The sequence below is a fragment of the Lithobates pipiens genome, unplaced genomic scaffold (assembly GCF_037356315.1).
Source record: "Lithobates pipiens isolate NorthernLeopardFrog02 unplaced genomic scaffold, aLitPip1_a1.2 Scaffold_16, whole genome shotgun sequence".
NCBI classification, from domain to species: Eukaryota; Metazoa; Chordata; class Amphibia; order Anura; family Ranidae; genus Lithobates; species Lithobates pipiens.
This window is the reverse complement of record NW_027507748.1, coordinates 588812812-588838043: the sequence shown is the minus strand read 5'-3', so window position 1 is coordinate 588838043 and position 25232 is coordinate 588812812. Positions and strand designations below refer to the sequence as shown.

General features: G+C 45.8%; 1 protein-coding gene across 4 annotated transcripts in view; it reads left to right on the top strand.

Annotated features, from left to right (window-relative positions):
* The window catches only part of LOC143983798 (sterol O-acyltransferase 2-like), a 247135-nt gene extending 238557 nt beyond the window's left edge, over window positions 1-8578 (top strand). For all 4 annotated transcript variants that reach the window (XM_077483889.1, XM_077483888.1, XM_077483891.1 and 1 more), the window contains one exon: window positions 7961-8578. Coding sequence is in view for 1 of the 4 variants with exons in the window: in XM_077483891.1 (XP_077340017.1) it covers window positions 7961-8011 (51 nt within the window). In the remaining 3 variants the exon portion in view is untranslated. The remainder of the gene's footprint in view (window positions 1-7960) is intronic.
* Window positions 8579-25232: the final 16654 nt, after the last annotated feature.

Genomic DNA, 25232 nt, shown 5'->3' with positions numbered 1-25232 from the left:
AAGAATTGAATTCAAAATACTAACTACGTACAAAACCATGCACAATTCCCCCCCAGCTACATCACTAGCCTAGTCTCTAAATACCAACCTACTCGTTCTCTTCGTTCCTCTCAAGACCTCCTGCTCTCTAGCTCCCTTGTCACCTCCTCCCATGCTCTGCAGCACTTTTCCAAAGCCTCCCCAATCCTATGGAATGCCCTACCCCAATCTGCCCGCTTATCTCTTAGCTTTTAGATGATCCCTTAAAACCCTTCTGTTCAGAGAAATCTTCCCTACCCACACCTAACAACTGTATTTTCATTTTCTCCATCAGCTCATCCCCCACAATTAACTTTTTGTTTCCACTTGGCCCTCCCTTCTAGATTGTAAGCGAGCAGGGCCCTCTGATCCCTCCTGTATTGTAAGTGTACTGTCTGCCCTCATGTTATAAAGCGCTGCACAAACTGTTGGTGCAAAAAAATCGTGTATAATAATAATAATCATAGATAAGCACCTGAACGACCGCAACATACAGGGATATACAATGTAATACTGACATGTAATCACACACACACACAGGTTGGACTTGATGGAGTTTGACAGTGTATTTTCCCAACCTCATCTACTATGTAACTATGTATAATTTTAACCTTTTCACTGCCAGAGCCATTTTTGCTTTTTTTGCACACATTTAAAAGGTAATTTTAGACCTGTAGATGTTATAAAATCCCAAAACATTATATATTTTCTGGAAGCAGATACCCTAGAGAATAAAATAGTGGTAGTTCCAATTTTTAACTATGTTACCACACAAGTCTATGAAACGCAAATTTTTTGAAAAAAAATACACTATAGTGAATTTTAGGGCAAAAAATTACCTACATTTGTGGTAAAATATAAAAGACGAGGCTGTGCGGAGTGAATAGAACACCCAACATGCCAAACCTTAAATTTGTGTTCGCCTGTGAAATGGCGACAAACTTCAGTACCCTATATTTTCTATAGGTGACGCTTGAAAATCCCCATATAGGTATAATTTTACTGTTACAGAGGAGGTCTGGTGCTAGAATTATTGCTCTCCAGTGTGTGTGTAGGCACCCGCCGCATTTGTATACTTTCATACGTGCGTATATGTGGAGGTGCCTGCATGTCTCTTCTGGGCTCCACCAAATGATTTACAATGCAGGTCGCATTGCAAAACATTCCTGCTTGGCTATGGTAGCCGGGGACACTGAAAGTCTGATCCGGAAGTGACATAATAGACATCACTTTCCGGGTCACATTAAGAAGGGGAGGAGAGCAGACATTGCTTTCCCAGCCACCGGCACCTGCCATGTTGGTCATGGGCCCACAGTTTGACAAGCGGAGCATGGAAAGCATGATGGGGCACACGAGGGGGCGCCGGTACCGGGGTGTGTGTGAGCTTTGATAGGCAGGATTCTGCCTGTCAGTTTCACACACAATCCTGGTGGCTACAGCCGTATGATGTACAGAGCTAGCATCGAAAGGGTTAAAGTGATATTCAAATTCATTAAAACAAACTGTTTACTGTGGTTGTATAATCATTAGGGATGGGCCGAACACCCCCCTGGACATGTATCGAAGGAAAAAAAAGTTTTAAAAACTGACGTTTTTTCAGGAGCAGTAATTTTAATGATGCTTAAAGTGAAAAAATAAAAGTTAAATATTCCTTTAAATATCGTACCGGGGGGGTGAATAGTATGCCTGTAAAGTGGTGTGTGTTTCCTGTGCTTAGAACAGTCCTTGCACAAAATTACCTTTCTAAAGGAATAAAAGTCATTTAAAACTGCTTGAGGCTTTAATGTAATGTTGGATCCCGGCAATATGGATGAAAATCAGTGAGACAAATGGAAAGGGAAACAAGGATTGGTGATAAATCGGTGGAGGAGACACCTTTTTCCCATATTAACCCTTACAGGTGAGAATTTTCCTTCCTTGGGGTAGATTTCCTCTCACTTCCTGTTGTCTCCCTCAGTTTGTAAGTAGTAGTCATTTGTAAGTCGGATTTTTGAAACTAGGGGACTGCCTGTATATACACTCTGTGAAAAATTGGGCCTTAGGTGTTGGTGGTACCAGAACACTGTAAGCCCACACAGTTACTCTTGGTGGGCGCTGGTATGGGCCCCCCTGTGAAATATTTTATCAGGAATTGTAATTACATGCCCCTGTTAAACAGGAGCAGAAAAATTGGGCCTTAGGCTGCGGTGGTGGTGGCACAACACTGTAAAGCCTCACAGATACTTTTGTTGAGCACAGGAACAGGCCCTGCTGTGAAATATTAGATTAAAACTTGTAATTACATGCCCCTGTTAAACAGGGGCAGAAAAATTGGGCCTTAGGCAGTGATGGTGGTGCCACAACACTGCAACCCCTCACAGATACTTTTGCTGAGAGCAGGAACAAGCCCTGCTGCAAAATATTACAGCGAAAATTGTAATTACATGGACAGGGCCAGAAAAATTGGGCCTTAGCCACTGGTGGTGGTGGTGCCCAGAACCAAAAATGTTTTTACAAGCTATCAACCTGAACATTAAGGAGGAATAGGATAGTCACTCAGCATCAGCATAGGCAGTCTTGAAGGGATCTCACATTCATAAAAAAAATGAATTGGTTAGATCAGCATCAGGTGCTTGGTAGCTGGTGATCCAAGACCGATTCATTTTTATGAAGGTGAGTCGATCAACCGAGTCGGTGGACAGATCCACTCTATGATCGGTTACAAAGCCTCCAGAAGCACTGAAAGTGCATTTCGAAAGAACGCTATATGCAGGATAGGCCAGTAGCTCAATTGCATACTGTGCAAGCTCTGCCCAGTTTCATCCTCAAGACCCAGTGGATTTTCAGTTGGAAAGATCTCCAAGTCTGATCTTGCCGCTAGGTATTCCTGCACCATGTACAACAGACGCTGGCGATGGTTGCTGGAACTGATCAGACCTTGGGGCTGTGGACTAAAAAACTGTCTGAAGCCTCAGCAACACGTTGCCCAGGAGGACCAGGAAATTGTAACCTCCCAGGCTCTGGAAACTCATTGCACAAACCCTTCTGCAAGGCCTCCCGAAGATGTTTCATCTTCTGCTCCCTATGCGATGGCTGGATAAGTTCTGCCACCTTACCCTTGTAAGGCTTTGCAGATCAGGGAGGCCATGCAGCGTAGGTTTGCTGAGGCAATCGGTCCGGAGTCCTCTGGGTCACTAAGGATGACCTGATCCACAGCCACCTCCTGCCAGCCACGTACAAGTCCATGGGTTTCTGGGGGGCTGGAAACTATCCCTTGAAGACTGCTGCTGATGATGCTGAGTGCTAGGCTCCACCTCCATGCTGACACAATCCTCATCCTCCTCCTTCCTGTGGGATCGGAGGCCCAGCAGGAACACTGTGTGGATAAAGGGGGTCTTGAGAGGTAAGGAAGTCCTCCTCTTCCTCCCTCTGTTCTGCCTCAAGTGCCCTGTCTATTATTCCATGCAGCGTGTGCTCCAGCAGGTAGACAAGAGGGACAGTATCACTGATGCATGCATGGCGACAGGACAGTGCATGCATCCTTGATCATGAGCCACTGGCGTGGCAAAAAAAGGCCAAGCTCCCCTGACCTTGTCCTGGTGCCATACTCACACAGGTAGTCATTGATGGCCCTCTGCTGCTTGGGCAGCCGTTGCAGCATTGCCAACGTTGAGTTCCACCTGGCGGGAATGTGACATATAAGACGGTTCTTGGGCAAGTTGCATTCTTTTTGGAGATCAGCCAGCCAACACTGGCATATGACCGGCCCACAGACTTTCCTGGCCTGCATCAGGAGTTCCTGTAAGCCCAGGTTACCTGCACAATAACCGCTGCACCACCAAATTAAGGACGTGAGCCAAACAGGGAACATGGGTCAAGTGTCCCTGTCGGAGGGTGGAGAGGAGGTTGGTGCCATTTTCGCAAACCACCATTCCTGGCTGAAGCTGACGTGGGGTCAACCACCTCTGAGCCTGCCCCTGCAGAGCTGCCAGAATCTATGCCCCAGTGTGGCTCCTGTCCCCTAAGCAGACCAACGCAAGCATTGCATGGCATCTTTTTGCCTGAGTGCTTGCGAAGCCCCTAGAATGCCTACGGAGCACTGCTGGTTCAGAGGACAAATCTGCACAGGAAGAGGCCATAGAGGAAGAAGAAGAGGAGGGAGTGCAGGAGAGGTGTGGCAGAATCACCACTACCAGCATTTTGGAGGCGTGGTGGAGGAACAAGCTCCAACAATACTTCACCCTGTCCTGCATCCTTCCCACCTGACATTGCTTTCCACATGTCGGTAGAGAGCCGGAATGGCATTCCAAGAAAAAAATTGGCATTTGGGAACCTGCCACTGAGGTACCACACATTCCACAAATTCTCGAAAGGAGGCAGAGTCTACCAGCTGAAAAGGCAGCAGTTGGAGTGCTAGCAATTAAGCCAAGCTAGCATTCAGCCACTGAGCATGTGGATGGCTGGGACCGAATTTCTTTCGCCGGTTTAGCAACTGGGGTAGGGAAATTTGCCTGCTACAATCGGATGTTGGTGTACCGCTACCAGATTGCTCGAAGTGCTTGGGACACCTAATTCTACACCTTCATTCCTCTCAGTGCAGGTCTCTGAGAGGACTGAAGTTATAGTGGGGTTGAACATCCCAGCTGATGAGGAGCAAGGAGAGGTTCTTTGGTGTGGGTCTTTTAAGTATTGTTGCCAACGAACTACATGGCAGGTCAACATATGTCTGGTCAAAAATGTGCTACCCGAGTGGCTGCTGTTTTGGCCATGCTTGATACTCTGCAAACAGCAACAGTGTGATCTGCTGCACACGTCTCAAAAAAGGCCCACACTAGAGAAATTTTGGGAAATGCGCGGCGTCAGCAGTGCCCAGCACATGTGGAGCTCTGCGGTGTGATGCAGTTGGTTGCCTGCCCTTAAGCTGGCCCCTGGAGGGCATCCTGCCTCGTTGGAGATGTGCCGCCTCCTCCTCTTCCTCTCTTCTATCTGACACCCACGTAGAGTCAGTGACCTCATCATCCCCTCCCTCCTCACCACTGAAGAAAACCTGGCAGTATGCTGCAGCTGGGGGAACATGACTGCCAGTTTCTTGTCCTTCTTGGGGACCCCCCTCTCTTTGGGCTCACGTTACTGCCTTCATCCTCAACCTGGGCACCATCATCAGAGCCTTCAAAACGCTGTAGCCTACACTGTGGTCGAACAGTTCGGGGTACTCCTCGGGGCATGATGGTAGGGCTAGGGAAGGAGTGACTGATGACATTGAGCCGATGGAAGAGGCTGCTTTGGCAGCTGCATTGGCAGACAAACGTACCCTGAGCCTTTGAGACAAAGGATAAGGAGGATGAGGACGGCTTGGTCATCCACTCTACCAACTCTTCTGAATGTTGTGGCTCAACACAGCCAGCTACCGAAGAAAAGGACAAGCGTGACCCACGGCCACATTCTGAGGATGCACTGCATCCACGATCAGCACTGTTGGCTGTAGAAACAGAGCCTGCTTGCCCTCTTTTAGTGGCCTGTGAGCGTCTGCCTCTCCTTGGTGGCCTTCCAGACATACTGTACAATTAGATTAGCAAAACAATGCCTGAATGGCCTACAGTCGGGTATAGGCTTGGCTAGACTAATATATATATATATATATATAAGCCTGTATATCTATATATTAAATAAACCGCAACTCACTGAGTCAGCTGCCTGCCTGCCTGAATGTGTCTTTGAACACGCACTCCTCCAGGAATGGCCTAAAGTCAGATATAGGCTGGGCTGGACTACAATGCAGTGGCTATATATTTTATGAACTGCAGCTCGAAGAGTCACCTGCCTAGCTGCCTGAAAGTGTCTTTGAGCACGCACTCCAGGAATGGCCTACAGTCAGCTATAGGGTTGGCTAGACTAATATATATATATATTGCACTGCAGCTAGCTGAATCAACTGCCTGCCTGAAGTCTATTAGCAACAGTACACCAGGAATGGTCTGCAGTGAGATCTTGCTAAACTGTATACAGTGTGTGCGTGTGTCTGTGTGTGTGTATGTGTGTGTATATATATATATGATATATCATCCATACAAAGCTTGGCTGTAAGGCATAATTATACACAAGTTACACTGATGTTAAATTCATCCCAAGTTACCAGCCTGGGCCACAGATGCAAATACCCCAACCAACAATAAAAATGTGTTAAACTAGAACTTATAGGGTCAAGGAAATGAAATAAAAACAAACACAAACGCATCCATGTTCACACTCTGTATAGACTGAGGAGCTACTATTACTGCACCATAACACCCCTTTCACACCAGGGCGTTTTGCAGGCGCTATAGCGTTAGAAATAGCGCCTGCAATCCACCCTAAAGAAGCTGCACCATTGTTTGTAGTGTGAAAGCCCAGAGGGCTTTCACACTACAGCGGTGCGCTGGCAGGACGTCAGAAAAAAGTCCTGCCAGCAGCTTCTTTGGAGCGGTGAAGGAGCGGTGTGTCTACCGCTCCTCCACCACTGCTCCCCATTGAAATCAATGGGGCAGCGCTGTAATGCCGCCGGCAAAATGCCGCTATTGCGGCGTATTGCTGCCAGTTTTAACCCTTTCGCGCCCGCTAGCGGGGGGTAAAAGCGCCCTGCTAGCGGCCGAAATGCGCCGCAAATCCGGCGGTAAAACGCTGCTATTAAATAGCGGCGTTTTACCGCCGACGCAAAGGGCGGTGTGGTGTGAAAGGGGTCTAAATGTGAACTTGATATCTGTATTGTAAAATGTGTAATGTATATACAGTGGGTATGGAAATCACATTTTGTTGCTTTGCATCCTGAAATTAAGACACACAGTTTTTGTTCTATCCAGATATATTTACTGAGTGAAACTTATAGCATCCAAGTGAAAGATATAACACCAACATATCAGATTTTTTATTTAATTATTTATTTGAAAAACAGAATCACGGAGTTGTAATAAAGATCATCCCCTCCTAAAAATGAATTGTAAACTCAAATCTGGTGTAGCTAATCATCTTCTCACTGGCACATACAGCCATTTTACTGTCAACTGTGATCAGCTGTTGTCATTTTAATTAGCTCAGCATCAAAAGCATTTTCCTGGAGCATTTCAGTCCCGGTAGTGCAACTGAAGCAAATCAACTATGGGTGGCAAGGCACTATCAAAAGATCTCTGGGATAATGTTGTGGACAGGCACATGCCAGGAGATGGATACAAAAGGCTTTATCAATGCCTAGAGGCACAGTGAAGTCTGTTATTAAGAAGGGGAAGGTATTTGGTACAACATAGACCCTCCCTGGATCAGGACTTCACTCCAAACTGGATGAAAGAGCCAGGAGGCAACTGGTCAGAGAGGCTACCAAGAGGCCTACAGCAACTCTAAAGTAGTTACAAGAAATTATGACAGAGTGGTAATTGTGTGTATGTGACAACAACATCACAAATTCTCCACAAATGTGGTTTGTAAGGCCACACGCAGTCACAACTGAGCTTTGTCAAAATGTACCTTGAAGATTCTGAGGCCACATGGAAAAAGGTGTTCTGGTTGGATAAGCCCAAAATTGAATTATTTGCCTCAGCACCAAATGATATGTCTGGTGCAATAGAGCTCACTATCCAAATAACACTATTCTTACAGTATCTCAAATATGTATTTTTTTTTGCTATGATATGACTTTCTGTTAGATGGTGGCTATGTTCCTTCTTTATAAACCTGCTATGGGATTTGTAGTATTCCTAGAGCACTGCTTTGTCCAAACAAGTGGAAGTGAGTGGGGAAAAGGAGAGGATTGGGAGGCCATTTATAGAGAGGCAGAAAAATGCAGTAAAAAAAACATTTCATGGAAAAAAGGTTACAGGGCCATTACGTTTTGGATGTGTGTAGAATATTTTAGGAGAATAAGAATATTGTTTAGTGTTACTTTAATAAAAATAATTTGGGAAAAACTATTTAACCATTGATTTTCTTCCTGCAGAAAACATTCTGGGGACTAGTAACGCCTCGCTCATGGTCCTGCCGCTTATGATCGAAGAACCAAGTACAACTCTAGAAACTTTCTATATGTGCATTTTATTACCTATGCACAGGAAAGTACAAAACATTTGCCAGTGACTGGATGTATGGACCTTGTTCTACAGTACATTTAAAATCTTCAAGATCAGAACAATCACTTGTACTTCTGCAAATATGTTTTTTAGTCAAGGAGCTCGACCTAAAGCATTACAGAGTAACCAAATACAAAGCCTCATGTGTCATTGAAGGCTTAATAACAATGAAATGCCTTATCAGACTAACCTATTTTTTTTAGAAATAACGCAGACTGTGAAATATACTACAGTTGTTTGTCTAAAAACTTGAACAATCAATGGCCTGAAACTGTAAACTGATTACTTGTTCTTAGCTCTAACTGTAATATAGAGATAAATATGTGAAAATATGTGTTAAACTATTTATCTGTTATAGTCAGTACTAGAATTTGTTGCTGGGTCTGAGAGGAGGCTGTACATAAAATTAACCAGTTACCTGCAGACACAGTTGAACCGATAATCATCTATGCTATACCATAATTAAAATATGAAGCCTTCAGATCTAAGTTCTACTGTGCCCTAGTTATGTCAACCGTTTCTACATAACATACAGATGTGCCATTATCATAAATATAAATTCAGCTCATAGAGCAACAGCCTCATCTCACAAGCATTGGTGTTCTTTCACCTTTACCATAAAACTACCTATGCATATGCCGATCAGGGGTGTAAGTAGATAAAACAAACTGTGTGGCTTTGACTAAAGTTGAATAATGCCCTTGCTATAGGTTTAGATTATTTACATACCTCACGAAGCCTGACCTGAAAATTTGCAGGATATTGCTAAGTGAGGCCTGCCTATTACTGTTCACCCTCACCATCACAGGAGTGACCTCTCAAGTTTTGAACTCGGAGCTACTGCATCAGGGGAGAGGGAACGCATGTGAGGGGGTTTAAATCTGAGAAAGAGCTTTCTTCTACGATGAACGTGGTAAACGGTAATAGCTGGGCCTCTCTTACATAAATGGCCTACACCTACAGAAAGGGCTTATTTAATGTTGGTCAATGCTTCACAGCTTGCTTGCATCTAGAGACATCCCTTATCTACCTAAGCATTTTTTTTGGTAAAGGTGAACAAACACTTTAAATAAGATAGTATGCACTATATTTGTTTGAATTGAGCACATAATCAATGGGCCTTCGAATTGAGATTATATGGACTGTCCATTGACATGTGAAAAACAAAATCTTTCAGTGTAAACTATTTACCCATCAGATGGTCATGAATGTTATTGGACAGTTGTGCATATTACAAGTGAGAGATATTTTACCAAACACACATCCACAAAGAGAATGCCACATTATTAGAGGAAGTGCTGTTAGAAGACTGCCTGGTTATCGTCAAACTGTGTTGTGAAAGAGACCACAAAATAGAGAAAGAAAATGGCATACCAACCTTCTTCTGTAGGGATCTGCTGTTCCCTATTGTCTATATGTCTGACTAGCTGTGCTTTTAACACAGTTAATTTAATCCTGTATACACTTCCTGACTCTGGGTTTAAAAACCCCAGAAGGAGAAAGTGGACAGAGAGTCACATGACCTTACACACAGAAGAGTTGTTGCTGCTGTTATACAGTATTTTACCCAGACCAAAGGCAGAGACTATAATGCATATATTTCAATCTTCTAATTGTAGCACTGACCCCCCAAAGGAGCTGCTAAAATTTGATTGGGCCTGCACGCTGCTATTACACCCCCAATAAATTGTCTCAATCCCCTTGACACAGCTGTGGTGCAGTGTTGGTGTGAAGCTAATAATAGAGGATGACCCCACAATGTACAATACAACAGTGTACCTTTACTGTACCTGGGTATCCGTTGTTCCACCTGTAGGAAAAGGAACACTCAGGGCCGGCGCTACCACTAGGCGAACTAGGCAACCGCCTAGGGCGCACTGCTGCCTAGGGCGCCTGGTCGCTGATTTCTCTAATCCCTGTCTCCCATCGGTCTCCTTGTTATGTAAATGTTCGGTGCAGGTGCGGTGCTGTATAATGCAGGGGATGCCGCCCAGCGCCCCTGCAGAATGTTACATGTACTCAGGCAGGCGCTCCGTCCAACTGTACTATCATTAGAGGCGCAGCGCAGCACAGCACTGGGGGACGTGTCCTGAGTCTGCCGACAGAACGCAAACAAACACATCCCCTGCTGCTGCGCGCCACTATGAATATACCAGTGACCTGTCTGTGTCTCTGGTCTCTTTCAGTAGTGCCAGCTCTGCCCATACATAATTAATTTGTAGAGTCTAGTCATGTGACTCCTGACCCCGCCCCCCGTGTCCCCGTCATTTGCAGAGGCCAGCTCTCCCTCCCGGGGTTCTATCACCTCTCCTGTACAGTGGCAGGTGTCACTCACATGCAGACATACTACAGCCGATCGGAGTAGTCAGTGCCTGGTGAGTGGTGACAGCTGGAGGCATGAAGGCAGGGTCTGTGCTGGACAGAGTCATCGGATGCAGTCTACAGAGCAGAACCCCAGTGAGTGAACTTCAACTACACTGTATAGTGTGTATAGACTGATCTGTCCTCAGACTCCTCAACATGTGTGATGTCATGATTGTCCTGAGACACATGGCCTGGATGTAAGGGTCCCTCTCCTTCTCCCCCACACTCCTCATCCCTCTCCTCCCCCCTCCCCTCCTCTCCTCTCCTCCATCCCCCTTCTCCTCATCCTTTCCCCCTCTCCCCCTCTCCTAACACCTCTCCCCCTCTCCTCCTCCTCCCTCACACTCCTCATCCCTCTCCTAACCCTCCCTCCCTCCTCCTCCTCTCTCCCCCCTCCTCTCCTCTCCCCCCCCCACTCCTCACCCTCTCCTCCTCCCTCACACTCCTCATCCCTCTCCTCCCTCCTCACACCCCTCCCTCCCCTCCTCCCCAGCTCCTCATCCTCCTGCCCCTCTCCTCATCCCTTTCCTTCCCCCCTCCTCTCCTAACACCTCTCCTTCTCCCTCACACTCCTCATCCCTCTCCTCCTCTCCTAACACCCCTCCCCTCCTCCTCCCCTCTCCTCATCCTTTCCCCCTCCTCTCTCCTCCCTCACACTCCTCATCCCTCTCCTCTTCCTCCTCTCCTAACACCCCTCTCCTCCTCCTTCCCCTCCCCTCCTCCTCCACCTTCTCCACATCCTTTCCCCTCTCCCCCCTCCTCCTCTCCTTACACCTCTCCCCTCCTCTCTTTCCCCACACTCCTCATCCCTCTACTCCTCCCCCCAACCCTCCTCCTCTCCATTCCTCCACACACCCACCCTCCTCATCCCTCTCCTCCTCCCTCCCTCCCATTCCTCCTCCCTCTCACTCCTCCTCCCTCTCCCCCACACTCCTCATCCCTCTCCTCCTCCTCCTCCCCCTCCTCCCCTCTCCCCCACACTTCCTCATCCCTCTCCTCCTCCCCACACTTCTAATTCCTCTCCTTCTCCTCCCTCTCACTCCTCATCCCTCACCTCTCCCCACACTCCTAATCCTCTCCTCCTCCCCCACACTTCTATTCCTCTCCTTCTCCTCCCTCTCACTCCTCTTCCCTCACCTCTCCCCCACACTCTTCATTCCCTCTCCTCCTCCCCCCCCCATCCTCTCCTTCTCCCCCATCCTCTCCTAACACCCCTCCTCTCCCCCACACTCATCCTCCTCTCCCCCTCCTCATCCTCTCCCCTCTCATAACACCTCTCCTGCCCCTCTCCTCCCTCCCCCACACTCCTCATCCTCTCCTCTCCCCCAACTCCTCCTCCCTCCCATTCCTCCTCCCTCTCACTCCTCCTCCCCCCACCTCCTCATCCCTCTCTTCCTCCTCCCTCCCTCCCACTCCTCCTGCCTCTCCTCCTCCTCCCCCCTCCTCCTCTCCTAACACCCCTCCTCTTCTCCTCCCCCACACTCCTCATCCCTCTCCTCCTCCCACACTCCTCATTCCTCTCTTACCTCTCACTTCTCCTCCCTCTCACTCCTCCCCCCTCACCTCTCCTCCATGCTCCTCATCCCTCTCCTCCTCCTCCTCCCCCTCATCCTAACACCCCTCTCCTCCTCCTCCTCTCTCCCTGCTCCTCTCCCCCCTCCTCCTCCTCCCCACACTCCTCATCTCTCCTCCTTCTCCCCCTCTCCCCTCCCTTTCCTAGCACCTCTCCTCCCCCACACTCCTCATCTCTCTCCTCCTCCCTCCCAATCCTCCCCCTCTCCCCTCCTCCCCTTCCTCCACTCTCCCTCCTCCTACCCCCTCTCCTCCTCCCCCGGTCTTCCCCCACTCCTCCTCCCCTCTGCCCCCCTCTCCTCCTCCCTCCTCTCCTAAAACCCCTCCCCCTCTCCTCCTCCCCCCTCTCCTCCTCCTCCCCACTCCTCCTCTCCCCTCTCCTCCTCTCCCCTCTCCTCCTCCCCACTACTCCTCCCCCTCCCCCCTTCCTCCTCTTCCTCCCCCCTCTCCCCTTCCTCCTCTTCCTCCCCTCCTCCAACTCTCCCCTTACACCTTCCTCCCTCTCCTCCTCCCCCCTCCCCTTCCTCCTCCTACCCCCTCTCCTTCTCCTCCTCCTTTCTCCGTCCACCCCGCCCCTCTCCTCCCTCCTCCCTCTCCTGAAAGAGCAACCACCAGGGATACCCACCAGTTGTACCAGCCAGAAGTACCTAGCCACAGAACAGCCATCTGCAACCACCAGCCATAGCCGCTGCAGGGCAAAGGGGTGGGGTTGGGGGTAGAGCCAGGGGGGCGGCAAAATGAGGTTTCGCCTAGGGTGTCAAAAATCCTTGCACCAGCCCTGGGAACACTGCACACCAATTGTTATTAACCAGAACGTGTTTTTACTCAAATTGGTATAAAACAGTAATTACAATATGTACATTGTCACACAAACGTAATGCAACAGTGCAGTAGATGTTCACCACAATTTTAACATATAAGGAATTATTGGGTAACCCTTGCACGCGTGTCTCCAAGTGGGACCAATGCTTAAAGTGACAATGCCTTAGCTCTGGGCACCTTCCCACTTCCAGCACGCTGAAATAAGCACAGAAATGCAAAGCTATCAACACCGTACAATACAATTGCTAGGGAGCTCCCCCTGCTTTATAATGCAGTCCCTTATTATAGTGATTCAATGCAAGGCCTTGAAATAAAGATTTAGTCTTTAGTCTTCTGTCTTCTGCTAGCTATTGTGTTGAAGTAATTCTAATCCAAAGGGTTTAACAAACAAGAATAATGTAGAATAAATATTGAAAGTGTTCTTGTGATGTAGCACACTTGTAACTACCTCCGGTGTAGTTGTCTCCAAATCACACAGCGTCAGTTCTCAGTAGAGTATAGGCTTGAGGCCTGCTTTAACTCAGTCTAAGTGTGAAACCTCCTCCGTGGGACTACAGGTCCCAGCAACTGTGGCCTGAGTCTAAGTGTGTAAAAGTGCATTAAGGATTATGGGCGGCAGCACTTTCACCCAACCAGGTCTGAAAGAATAGGAAACCTCTGCTCCGGTTGTCTGTCTGTTTGCTGCAGCTACGCCGTCACGCTGTTCCATTCTGCAAGGTCACCAGGAGCTCTGTTACCTCCATCAAGGTACCTCTGGATCCTTCCCGATCCGACCACAGTGTTGCTCCAGCACACTGCGGATTAAAGTCCTCCTCTGGCTTCAGATGTTGCTCCGCATCGAGCAGGCAGCAGTGCTGTGGGACACACAAACCCATAGCTCCTTGCAGGCAGGCCATGCGTCCAGAAGAGAAATAAAATGGTTGTGTGGGGCCTTTTATATCCTACCCAGCATGCAATTCAGTACTGAGTGTTCATGGGTAGGTCATCTGGCATTCTGGGTCGGTAGGTCACTATGATGTAAACAAACAGTCACTTCCTGTAACAATTCTCCACGTTCTTGAAAAGTTAAATTAAGTCCATTTCACATTTAGGCCACTAGATGGTGCCAAATACCAATTTATAACACTGCCCATAGATTAACATTACATAACATTAACCACTTACAGACCGGACCATTTTGCTGGTCAAAGACTAGACCACTTTTTGCGATTCAGCACTGCGTCGCTTTAACTGACAATTGCGCGGTCGTGCAAAGTGGCTCCCAAACAAAATTGACGTCCTTTTTTTTTCCCACAAATAGAGCTTTCTTTTGGTGGTATTTGATCACCCCTGCGGTTTTTATTTTTTGCGCTATAAACAAAAATAGAGCGACAATTTTGAAAAAAACGCATTATTTTTTACTTTTTGTTATAATAAATATCCCCCAAAAATATATAAAAAAACATTTTTTTCCCCTCAGTTTAGGCCGATACGTATTCTTCTACATATTTTTGGTAAAAAAAAATCACAATAAGCAATTATTGATTGGTTTGCGCAAAAGTTATAGCGTTTACAAAATAGGGATAGTTTTATGGCATTTTTATTAATAATTTTTTTTTTTTACTAGTAATGGCAGCGATCAGCGATTTTTATTGTGACTGCGACATTATGGCGGACACATCGGACATTTTTGATACATTTTTGGGACCATTGTCATTTATACAGCAATCACTGCTATATAAATGCAGTGATTCCTGTGTAAATGACGGTGGCAGTGTAGGGGTTAAGTGTTCCTAGGGGTGTGTTACTAACTGTGGGGGGGGCTGGGCTTTCATTTAGTGAACACTGATCTCTGTTCCAATCACATGGAGCAGAGATCAGCGTCACTAGTTGCTAGGCAGAATGGAGAAGTGCTGTTTACAATGGCATTTCTCCATTCAGCCATCCCGTGAGACGATCGCAGGTATGCCCGTGGCGATCGAGTCGGCGGGAACCAGTGACCGGACTCACGGGGGTCCCGACCGGCATGCAAGCGCGCCGCCGGCGGCGTGCTCGCGATGGCAGGGCAGCATTGAAGATTGGACGTACCTGTACGCCAATATGCCTGCCCGTGCCATTCTGCCGACGTACATCGGCGTGCGCTGGTCGGGAATCGGTTAACAGGCAAAAATACCAACGCTACATAATAATTTAACTGCAGCTGTCCAAAGATTCTTGAATGTTTATCTGAATTCTTGTGGCAGAGTATCTCTGTTCCATGTACAGCAGGGGTGTAGATATGGGGTGAGTCAGGGGTGTTCAAACCCCCCCAGGGCCAAAATTCAATGCATGGTGTCCCTGCTCTGCAGCCACACATGGCACCAGAGGCAGGCACCACTACAGTCAGTAGTACACAGTGTAATAATGCCGCCGCAGCAATTGTAATAGATAATTTTGCATACCCGCATGCATGTTGTGGTACACTACCAGGCTGGTCTATTGGGCTCAGGCTGACAGATCTATCACCAGGCAGCACAGTGGGAGCCGGCTGAGCATGTAGTCCTACCCACTGCACACCATGTATTCCCGTTGGCTTGCAGTGCCACTCCCACCTTGGGCAAGGAGCTTTGCCTGGGCCCTGGAGCGCAGAGTGCTTGTAAAGTGCTGTGTAGCCACCGGGCCCCCACATGGATGAACTACTGCTGTCCTGTCCATGTATGTCTACCCTTTCTCTGCTGGCCTAGTCTCAGAGAGTGTCCTCAGACTTACCACTGCTCAGACTGCTGTGCTGCTGCTGGCATTCTGCTGTTCATACTAGGTAATAGTAAGTCAGTGAGAGACGTTGTTGTTTTTGATTCTGTGTGGCAACTGGCAAAGTTAGTGATTGAAGCTAAAGCTAAGCTGAGTTTTCTATTGCTTGTGCTACTGACAGTCCAGTTTGGCACTGGCAAGTTTGTTGTGGTGCTTACCAACTTAATGATGCAGCAGTTGACACCACAACATGTCTGCCAATGCCAAAGCCAGGCTGAAATTTCTGCTGCCCTCGGTGGCATGCCTTGGCCCTGTTTTACCCCTGATTCATACATATGTGGTACAGGAAATGCTGTGATCCCTGTGCGTTTTCATCACCACATTGCAATCACACTGTGTTTTTGATCTGCTGCAGGTGTTAATTCAAAGTTAACAACTCCCCAAAAGAAGGTCACAAACGCAGTGTTTGTCTGAACCAAATCACATGGTTTTCAAAACATGGTGCCTACACTTTGATGCAATGTGGTGCGATTCAAGCCATTTAAAATGGGCACAAATTACACCACACAGAATTGCATTTGAATTGCACAGGAATGCGGTGCAGTTCCTGTGCTTTTTACATAAACTATAGTGTGAAACCAGGCATTTTGAATGGGCTCAAATCACACCAAAGTCATGCGTGCACCAATTTTGGAACTGCACTGCAACCGGTTTGCATGGTCGTTTTTTGTGAATGTGATCCGGTGCAGGCTAAAAAAAACGGTGTTTTGCAGCCTTTGTTTGTGGTGTCGTTAAGATAGCACTGACACCCACTGCAGATTGCAAGGGGGTGCGATTTGAATGAGGTACATAAAAGGTGCGTGGATTGAGGGTTTCCCGCATTGTAGTGTACCTCTGTGTATCTCCTAAGCAGTAGTCGGTTTTTCCTCTGCCAGCGCAGGAAGGTGTGCAATTACACACACATCTATCCTAAAGAGAAGTCAGTGTATTCAAGGCTTGTCATTTTTCAGTTGATTGTTTTTTTTTTCTTTTTTATTCTGTGTTTAATTGAAAATTAGGCTAATGTGAACACAGTGAGTGTACCGCCTTCCGCAAGATCAATGCCCCAGTAGGGGCAACACATATCGTTTCCTTTTTCCAGTAGTTATAACTTTGGTGCAATTAATTTTATTTAAAAATACTTTTACTTAGTACCTGCTGCTGAACCCCCCAGAACAAAAAATTATCTACGGCCCTGATATACAGTGTCAGATAGCTAGGTCTGTGCTATGGTCACCTTGCTGTATTAGTAGGTTAAACTTTTATTGCAATAGAAGTTATATAGTAAGGGATACTAATGCACACAACCAAATATCTCCTACCTAAAAAGCCAATATTAAAAAGATTTAACGGGAAGCTGCCAACATATAAAAGTGATCTCTGCACAGTTTAAGGGTTATTGATAAATGATATGTGATGCTACCAGGGGTCAACTCCTGGAGAAAAAAGTGTGGGAACTCCCACCCAAGATCCACTCCCCCACCAAAAAAATAAAAAATGATACGCTCATATGCACGAACACTTCAAAAGTGGTATTTTTCATCCAATTTTCATATTGTATGTATGAACTGTTAGTACATAAAAAAAAAAAAAATCCTCAATGAACATAAATACGGTAATTCTCTGAATAATCAGCATTCATTCCATTGTGCTTCCATGAAAATGTGTACATCATGTTCTGATCTTTATTGGGGAATGCTATTTTGTACATAGAGTGTTTATGTGGTGAGTTTACGCTTTTCATTGAACAGAGTTTGGATAACACAGGGTTAAATGGAAAGGTCATAAATTAACTGCACATTATTTGGACAGATTGCTTAGGGAGATAGTGATGTGTCCCTGCTTAGGAGATGTATGTTAGCTTGGGGGGCTGCAAACTCCGCAGGGCTCCAACACACACTCGCTGCTTTTCCAACCCTTCACATTTCCACATAAACTTCCCTCCTGGCATTAAACTTTGCCAGGTATTGTGCTCAGCTTACCACCCCAAACTGAGGTTCCTCCCTCAGCTCACCTCTCTCCCTGCATGTCCTGTGAGAAGAATAGCTGTGCTCCTCCTCTGGGTTCTCTCATCATATGGCACTGAAGATAGAGGAGGGGGGGATTCAGCGGGACACACAGAGCAAGTATGCAGGAGACAGCAGGGGGGGGGGAGATGAGGAGACAGAAAATCAGGAGGGGCCGGCGAGGAGGAGCGCATCACGAGAGGTCTGACTAAATACAATCTCTTAGCAGCAGGAACCTGATCTACCGATCAGCTAGCTGTGATTGACAGGTAGATCGAAGAGGAAACTGTCATGGGGCCCCCTACTGGCAATGCCTGAATGGTCAGTCCACCCCTGGTGTGCGGCACTTACTATTGCGAGCTGTGTCGGCAGCTGCTGGTGTAGCACCTGCCACACAGCTCACATACTTCAAAGTTTTGCAGGACACGGCTGCTAACGGGAACGGAGTTCCTGTTGTGGAAAAAGTACAGGAACTGCGTTCCCACAGGACTTGAACCCTGGATGCTACCTCACTTACTATACTCCTTAAATTATATATAAAATCATAATTCTTGAGGAATAATAACACCATCAATTATCACATACAATATAATAATTATCATCAATGGTAAAGTGCAAGGAGCCATAAATGTGCAAATGTATTTCAAAATAATGAGCAAATCAGCTAGAGAGCAAATCAGCAAAATAAAGTGCAAAACATATATCACAATGATGTGCAAAACAGCTGAATATAGTGCAATACACTAGTGAAGTGTTGAATAATTTCCAAAGTGCATCCGTGTTTCACACTAATTAAATGATACAATCATGTGACCAACGAATACATTTCTTAACAAGTCCAGAAATAATGAATAATCTTCATAAAAAAGTTCAATTGATCATGCAAAAAACAGGTGCAATTCACTTCAAGCAGTGCAAATCCACCGATGCTCAGTGTTCAATGTGCTCTGGAGTGTGCCCCTTATTTCCCCCAGCCTCTCACCTCTAATATCGACCACTACAGGCCATATGACACTGTATGTAAACTGGCTGTTAATTTCTCATCCACTCCTCGCAGCTTCAGCCTGCCATATTTGGGGCAGCACAGTGGTGTAGTGGTTAGCACTCTCACCTAGCAGTAAGGAGGTTCACTGGTTCAAATCTCAACCCTACCTGCCTGGAGTTTGCATGTTCTCCCTTTGCCTGCATGGGTTTCCTCCAGGTTCCCTGGTTTCCTCCCACAATCCAAAGACATGTTAATTGGCTTCTGTCCAAAATTGGCCCTAGTATATGAATGGGGACCTTGGATTGTGGGCTCCTTGAGGGTAGGGACCAATGTGAGTGTGTAATGTACAGGGAAATGGACAATTGTAGACATGAAACTATGAATATGAACATATGCCATTGATATTCATAACCATGTTAAATATTAAGGGAGAGAAGAGAAAGGGCTCCAATGTGTAGTATAATATAAAAATGGTTTTATTAAATCCACATACTTACAGTTAAGCAGAGTTTCTAGCGCTTGTAAACAAAGGATTACAATTTAAGATTAAGATTTTATATATAATTTAAGGAGTATAATAAGTGAGGTAGCGCCACATATCATTTATTAATAGAAGTTATATGCAGCTACTGTTATTTAAGTTAACCCTTTGTGTATAGCTAGTTTTAGCTCAGGGCTCAATAGCCACCATAGGCTAGAGCCAAGTTAAGTATCCAACAGCCACTTGTGGTAGTTAGAGGTCCAGTTGCATGACAGATTAGGCACTACTAGGACTGAGCACTATAGTTTCTGCTGCTGAAAAGCTGCCTTCCAACCTGGTTGGACAATGGCTGGTGGGTCTCCCCATCACCGCAGATCTTATTTCAGGTCTGCAACAGAGACTGAAGTTGCGCCAGTGATCATCCTTGGGAGCCCCGGCAACTGGACTTTTCTGCAGCATTCATCTAAAGGTACAGTATCGCTATTAATTAGTGGGACTGCTTTAGCTTTTAAAATGTTCAGCTCTTTTGGCTGATGTGTGCTCTTCTTCAGTTTTTTTCTTCTATTTATACTTTTTAAAATATTAAGCTTTTTAACACTGTTTTTAACATTGAAGTCAATAAGAGCATCCTTAAAATCCTTAAACTCGTCTTCCACTCCCAAAAGTTTCAGCTCCTTAAAACTTTCACCTACAGACGCCAAACAGACTTTAAAATGTTCACAAAATATTCAGCTATCTGGCTATATCTTTTCAGTTTGATATCTTTTACAGTTTTTGTGAAAAAGCTATTTAAGTTTAGAGATAATTTCAGAAAATGTCATTAAATTTAGGGCAGCCAGGCTTTTGTTGTCTGTTTTGTTTCCATGGTAACCAACACTTCTTATACACAGTGATGGGCAGTGGGGGAGAGCACAGATACCCCATGTACTGATTTATAATAGAGGAATATGATGGGCAGTTTTGATGCTATTCAGCATTCCCACGCATTTTCTCCAGGAAATGCATTTTCTAGTTCTGTACATTTTTTGGCTCTGCTTAACTTCTGCATACTTTCAGCTATTAAAGCCATTCAACTTTTAAAATGTTCAGCTCTTTCAGCTGATGTGCGCTCTTCTTCAACTTTTTTTCCACTATTTATACTTTTTAAAGTATTAAGCTTTTTAACACTTTTTTTTTTAACATTGAAGTCAATGAGAGCATGCTTAAATTCTTTAAAATCTTCTTCCACTGCCAAAAGTTTCAGCTCCTTCATACTTTCACCTACAGAAGCCAAACAAATTTTAAAATGTTCACAAAATGTTCAGCTATTAGGCTATATATTTTCAGCTTGATATCTTTTACAGTTTTTGTGAAAAAGCTGTTTAAGTTTAGTGACCATTTCAGAAAATTTCATTAACCTCCTCGTGCCCGCCCTATAGCCGAATGACGGCCGTAGAGCAGGCGCGTTCGTCCGGGCGGTCATCCCTGGATGGCCTGATGTTTACTTCCGCAATGCGCGCCGCCGCGGGCGCGCATCGCGGAAGTTCTGTGTTCGCCGTGTCCCCCAGGGACAGGCAAACACAGATCGCTGTAAACGGCCAATCACAGCGGCCGTTTACAGCGTGATCGGCGTGTCCAATGGGAGATGATCTCATATGTAAAAATATGAGATCATCTCTCAGCGCCACTCTCCCTCCTCGCACAGACAGTGTGAGAGGGGAGAGATGAACGGCTGCAGCGGCAGCCGTTCTGCCTGTACTAAAAAAAAAAAAAAAAAAAGTAAAAAAATAAAAATAAAAAGTGCCATCCTCCCCCCAGCAGTGCCATCCGCCCCCAGCAGTGCCATCCGCCCCCAGCAGTGCCATCCGCCCCAGTGCCATCCACCCCAGTGCCATCTGCCCCAGTGCCATCTGCCCCAGTGCCATCCACCCCAGTGCTACCTGCCCCCAGTGCCATCCACCCCAGTGCTACCTGCCCCCAGTGCCATCCACCCCAGTGCTACCTGCCCCCAGTGCTACCTGCCCCCAGTGCCACCTGCCCCCAGTGCCACCTGTCGTCAGTGCCACCTGTCGTCAGTGCCACGTGTCATCAGTGCCACATAGTGCCATCTGTCATCAGTGCCACATATCAGTGCCATTTGTCATCAGTGCCACCTGTCAGTGTCACGTGCCATCTGTTGTCAGTGTCACGTGTCATCAATGCCACTTATCAGTGCCATCTGTCATCAGTGTCACGCGTCATCGGTGCCATGTATTAGTGCCATCTGTCATCGGTGGCACGTATTAGTGCCACGTATTAGTGCCATCTGTCATCAGTGCCACGTTTCAGTGCCACGTGTCTTCAGTGCCACGTATTAGTGCCACGTGTCATCAGTGCCACGTATAAGTGCCACGTGTCATCAGTGCCACATATTAGTGCCATCTGTCATCAGTGCCACATATTAGTGCCATCTGTCATCAGTGCCACGTGTCATCAGTGCCACGTACAAGTGTCATCATTGCCACGTATCAGTGCCATCTGTCATCAGTGTCACGTGTCATTGTCTTGGTGCTTCAAAAGTGTAATAAATAGTCAACAAGTTAGATGTGTAATTTATGTTCCTAGAACACGTGATGGCGCTACCTGCATGTTGGGCCTCTCTATGTGGCCAGGCTGTGAAAAAGTCCCACACATGTGGTATTGTAATACTCAGGAGGAGTAGCAGAATTTTTTGGGGGGTGTCATTTGTGGTATACACATGCCACGTCAGAGAAATAACCTATTACAATGACAATTTTGTGGAGAAAAAAAAATGAAAAATCTTAATTTTGCTAAGAATTGTGGGAAAAAAATGACAACATCAAAAAGCTCACTATGCCTCTTACTAAATACCTTGGAATGTCTACTTTCCAAAAAGGGGTCATTTGGGGGGTATTTGTACTTTCCTGACTTGTTCGGGTCACAAGAAGCGAGATAGGCCACCAGTACATCAGATGTGATCAATTTTGTGCGATTCGCACCACAGCTTGTAGACTCTCTAACTTTCACAAAGACCAAATAATATCCACTAATTTGGGATATTTTTACCAAAGATATGTAGCAGTATAAATTGTGGCCAAAATTTATGAAGAAAAAATAATAATTTGCATAATTCTGTCACAGAAACAAAGAAATATGCGGGTTTTTTTCAAAATTTTTGGTCTTTTTTCATTTATAGCGCAAAAAATAAAAACCCCAGAGGTGATCAAATACCACCAAAAGAAAGCTCTATTTGTGGGAAAAAAAGGACAAAAAATTCATTTGGGTACAGTGTTGCATGACTGAGTAATTGTCATTCAAATTGTGAGAGCACCGAAAGCTGAAAATTGGTCTGGGCAGGAAGGGTGTTTAAGTGCCCAGTAAGCAAGTGGTTAAATTTAGGCCATTCAGGCTTTTGTTGTCTGTTTTGTTTCCATAATTACCAACACTTCTTATACACAGTGATGGGCAGTGGGGGAGAGCACAGAAACACCAGGTACTGATTTATAATAGAGGAATATGATGGGGCAGTTTTGATGCTATTCAGCATTCCCATGCATTTTCTCCAGGAAATTAATTTTCTAGTTAAATACAATGCCTTGAAAAAGTATTTATACCCCTTTTTGTCATATAACAACCAAAAACCTAAATGTATTTTATTGGGATTTTATGTGATAGACCAAAACAAAGTGGCACATAATTGTGAAGTGGAAAGAAAATGATAAATGGTTTTCCACATTCTGAAAAGTCTAGCGTGCATTTGTTTTCAGCCCCCTTTACTCTGATACCCCTAACTACATTATAGTGGAACCAATTGCCTTCAGAAGTCACCTAATTAGTAAATACAGTTCACCTGTGTGTAATATAATCAAAGTCTAAATACAGCTGTTCTGTAAAGCCCTCAGAGGTTTGTTAGAGAACCTTAGCGATCAAACAACATCATGAAGGCCAAGGAACACACCAGACAGGTCAGGGATAAAGTTGTGGAGAAGTTTAAAGCAGGGTTATGTTATAAAAAAATATCCCAAGCTTTGAACAGCTCATGGAACTGACAGGCCGGGCAAAGAGAGCATTAATCAGAGAAGCAGTCAAGAGGCTCATGGTATCTCTGGAGGAGCTGTAAAGATCCACAGCTCAGGTGGGAGAATCTATCCACAGGAAAACTATTAGTTGTGCACTCCACAAATCTGGCCTTTATGGAAGAGTGGCGAAAAGAAAGCCATTGTTGAAAGAAACCATAAGAAGTCCCATTTGCAGTTTGCGAAAAGCCATGTGGGGGGCACAGCAAATGTGGATAAAGGTGCTCCAGTCAAATGAGACAAAAATTAGACTTTTTGGTCTAAAAGCAAAACGCTATGTGAGTGAAAACTAACACTGCACATCAACCTGAGCTCACCATCCCCACCATAAAACATGGTGGTGGCAGCATCATGTTGGGGGGATGCTTTTCTTTAGCAGGGACAGGGAAGCTGGTCAGAGTTGATGGGAAGATGGATGGAGCCAAATACAGGGCAATCTTAGTAGAAAATTTGTTAGACTCTACAAAAGACTTGAGACTAGGGAGTAGGTTCACCTTCCAGCAGGACAACTACCCTAAACATACAACCAGAGCTGCAATGGAATGCTTTGGATCAAAGCATATTCAAGTGTTAGAATGGGTCAGTCAAAGTCCAGACTAGGGATGAGCCGAACACCCCCCGGTTCGGTTCGCACCAGAACTTTCGAACGGACCCCAAATTCGTACGAACTTTAGAACCCCATTGAAGTCTATGGGACTCGAATGTTCAAAATTAAAAGTGCTAATTTTAACGGCTAATATGCAAGATACTGTCCTAAAAAGGGTTTGGGGACCTGGCTCCTGCCCTAGGGGACATGGGTCAATGCCTAAAATGTCTTTTAAAATGTCAGTTTTGGCGGGAGCACTGATTTTAATGACGATTAAAGTGAAAAAAAAAGTGAAATATTCCTTTAAATATGGTGCCTGGGGGGTGTCTGTAGTATGCCTGTGAAGTGCCACGTGTTTCCCGTGTTTAGAACAGTCCCTGCACAAAATGACATTAAACGGAAATAACACCATTTAAAACTGCTTGCGGTTTTAATGTTATATCTGGTTCCTGCAATATGGTTGAAAATCATTGAGAAAAATGGCATGGGTAGCCCTCCCTTCCCATTACCAGCCCCTTTGGGTCTTGTACGCATATTAAGGGGAACCCAGTACCCATATTAAAAAAAGGAAATGCGTGTGGCCCCCAGGCCCTATATACTCAGAACAGCAGTATACAGGCGGTGCAAACAAGACAGGGACTGTGTAGGTTTGTTGTGTTAAAGCGGTTCTTCACCCTAAAGGGGAAGTTCCGCTAGTATTATCCCTCCCCCCCTCCGGTGCCACAATCGGCACCTCTCAGGGGGGAGGGGGGTGCAGTTACCTGAATAATCCAGGTAACTGCACCCACTTCCGGCCAGACCGCCGCAGACCCCCGCATCGCTCCGCCCCCCCCCCCCCGTTGTGTTCTGGGAAACACACAGTTCCCAGAGACACAGCGGGGGACCATAAGAGAAGTGCAGCGCGACTCGCGCATGCGCAGTAGGGAACCGGGCAGTGAAGCCCTCATGCTTCACTTCCCGATTCCCTGACAGAGGATGGTGGCGGTGGCTGCAGCGAGACGAGCGATCGCTCGTCATCTGCCGCCGACATCGCTGGAACCTGGGACAGGTAAGTGTGATATTATTAAAAGTCAGCAGCTGCAATATTAGTAGCTGCTGGCTTTTAATATTTTTTTTTTAGGTGCAGCTCCTCTTTAAGTTGAATCTGTTTGTAATTTTCAACTGGTACATTTTTAAAGTGTAGCTCCAGTCAAAAAAACGATTTTTAAGCTTTTTGGAAAACATAGGGAAGGGTTATCACCCCTGTATAATTTGTTTTGTCGTCCATCTTTTTTCATCTCACTTTCTGTTGTCTCCTTCCCCGATATAAAGAGTAAACCGCGCTATTCAAAAAAATGTAAAAAAAATATAAATAAATTCCCTACAAGCAGCAACCCTAATTGTAATACTCCGATAATAAACTGAATACGTGAAAAAAGTGAGCTGCGCTAAAAAAAACTCTAATCAAAAAAAAACTTCTAATCACAACAATTCATCAATAATCACAAGGGAAAATAGTGACAAAAGGGGATACAAATAATTAG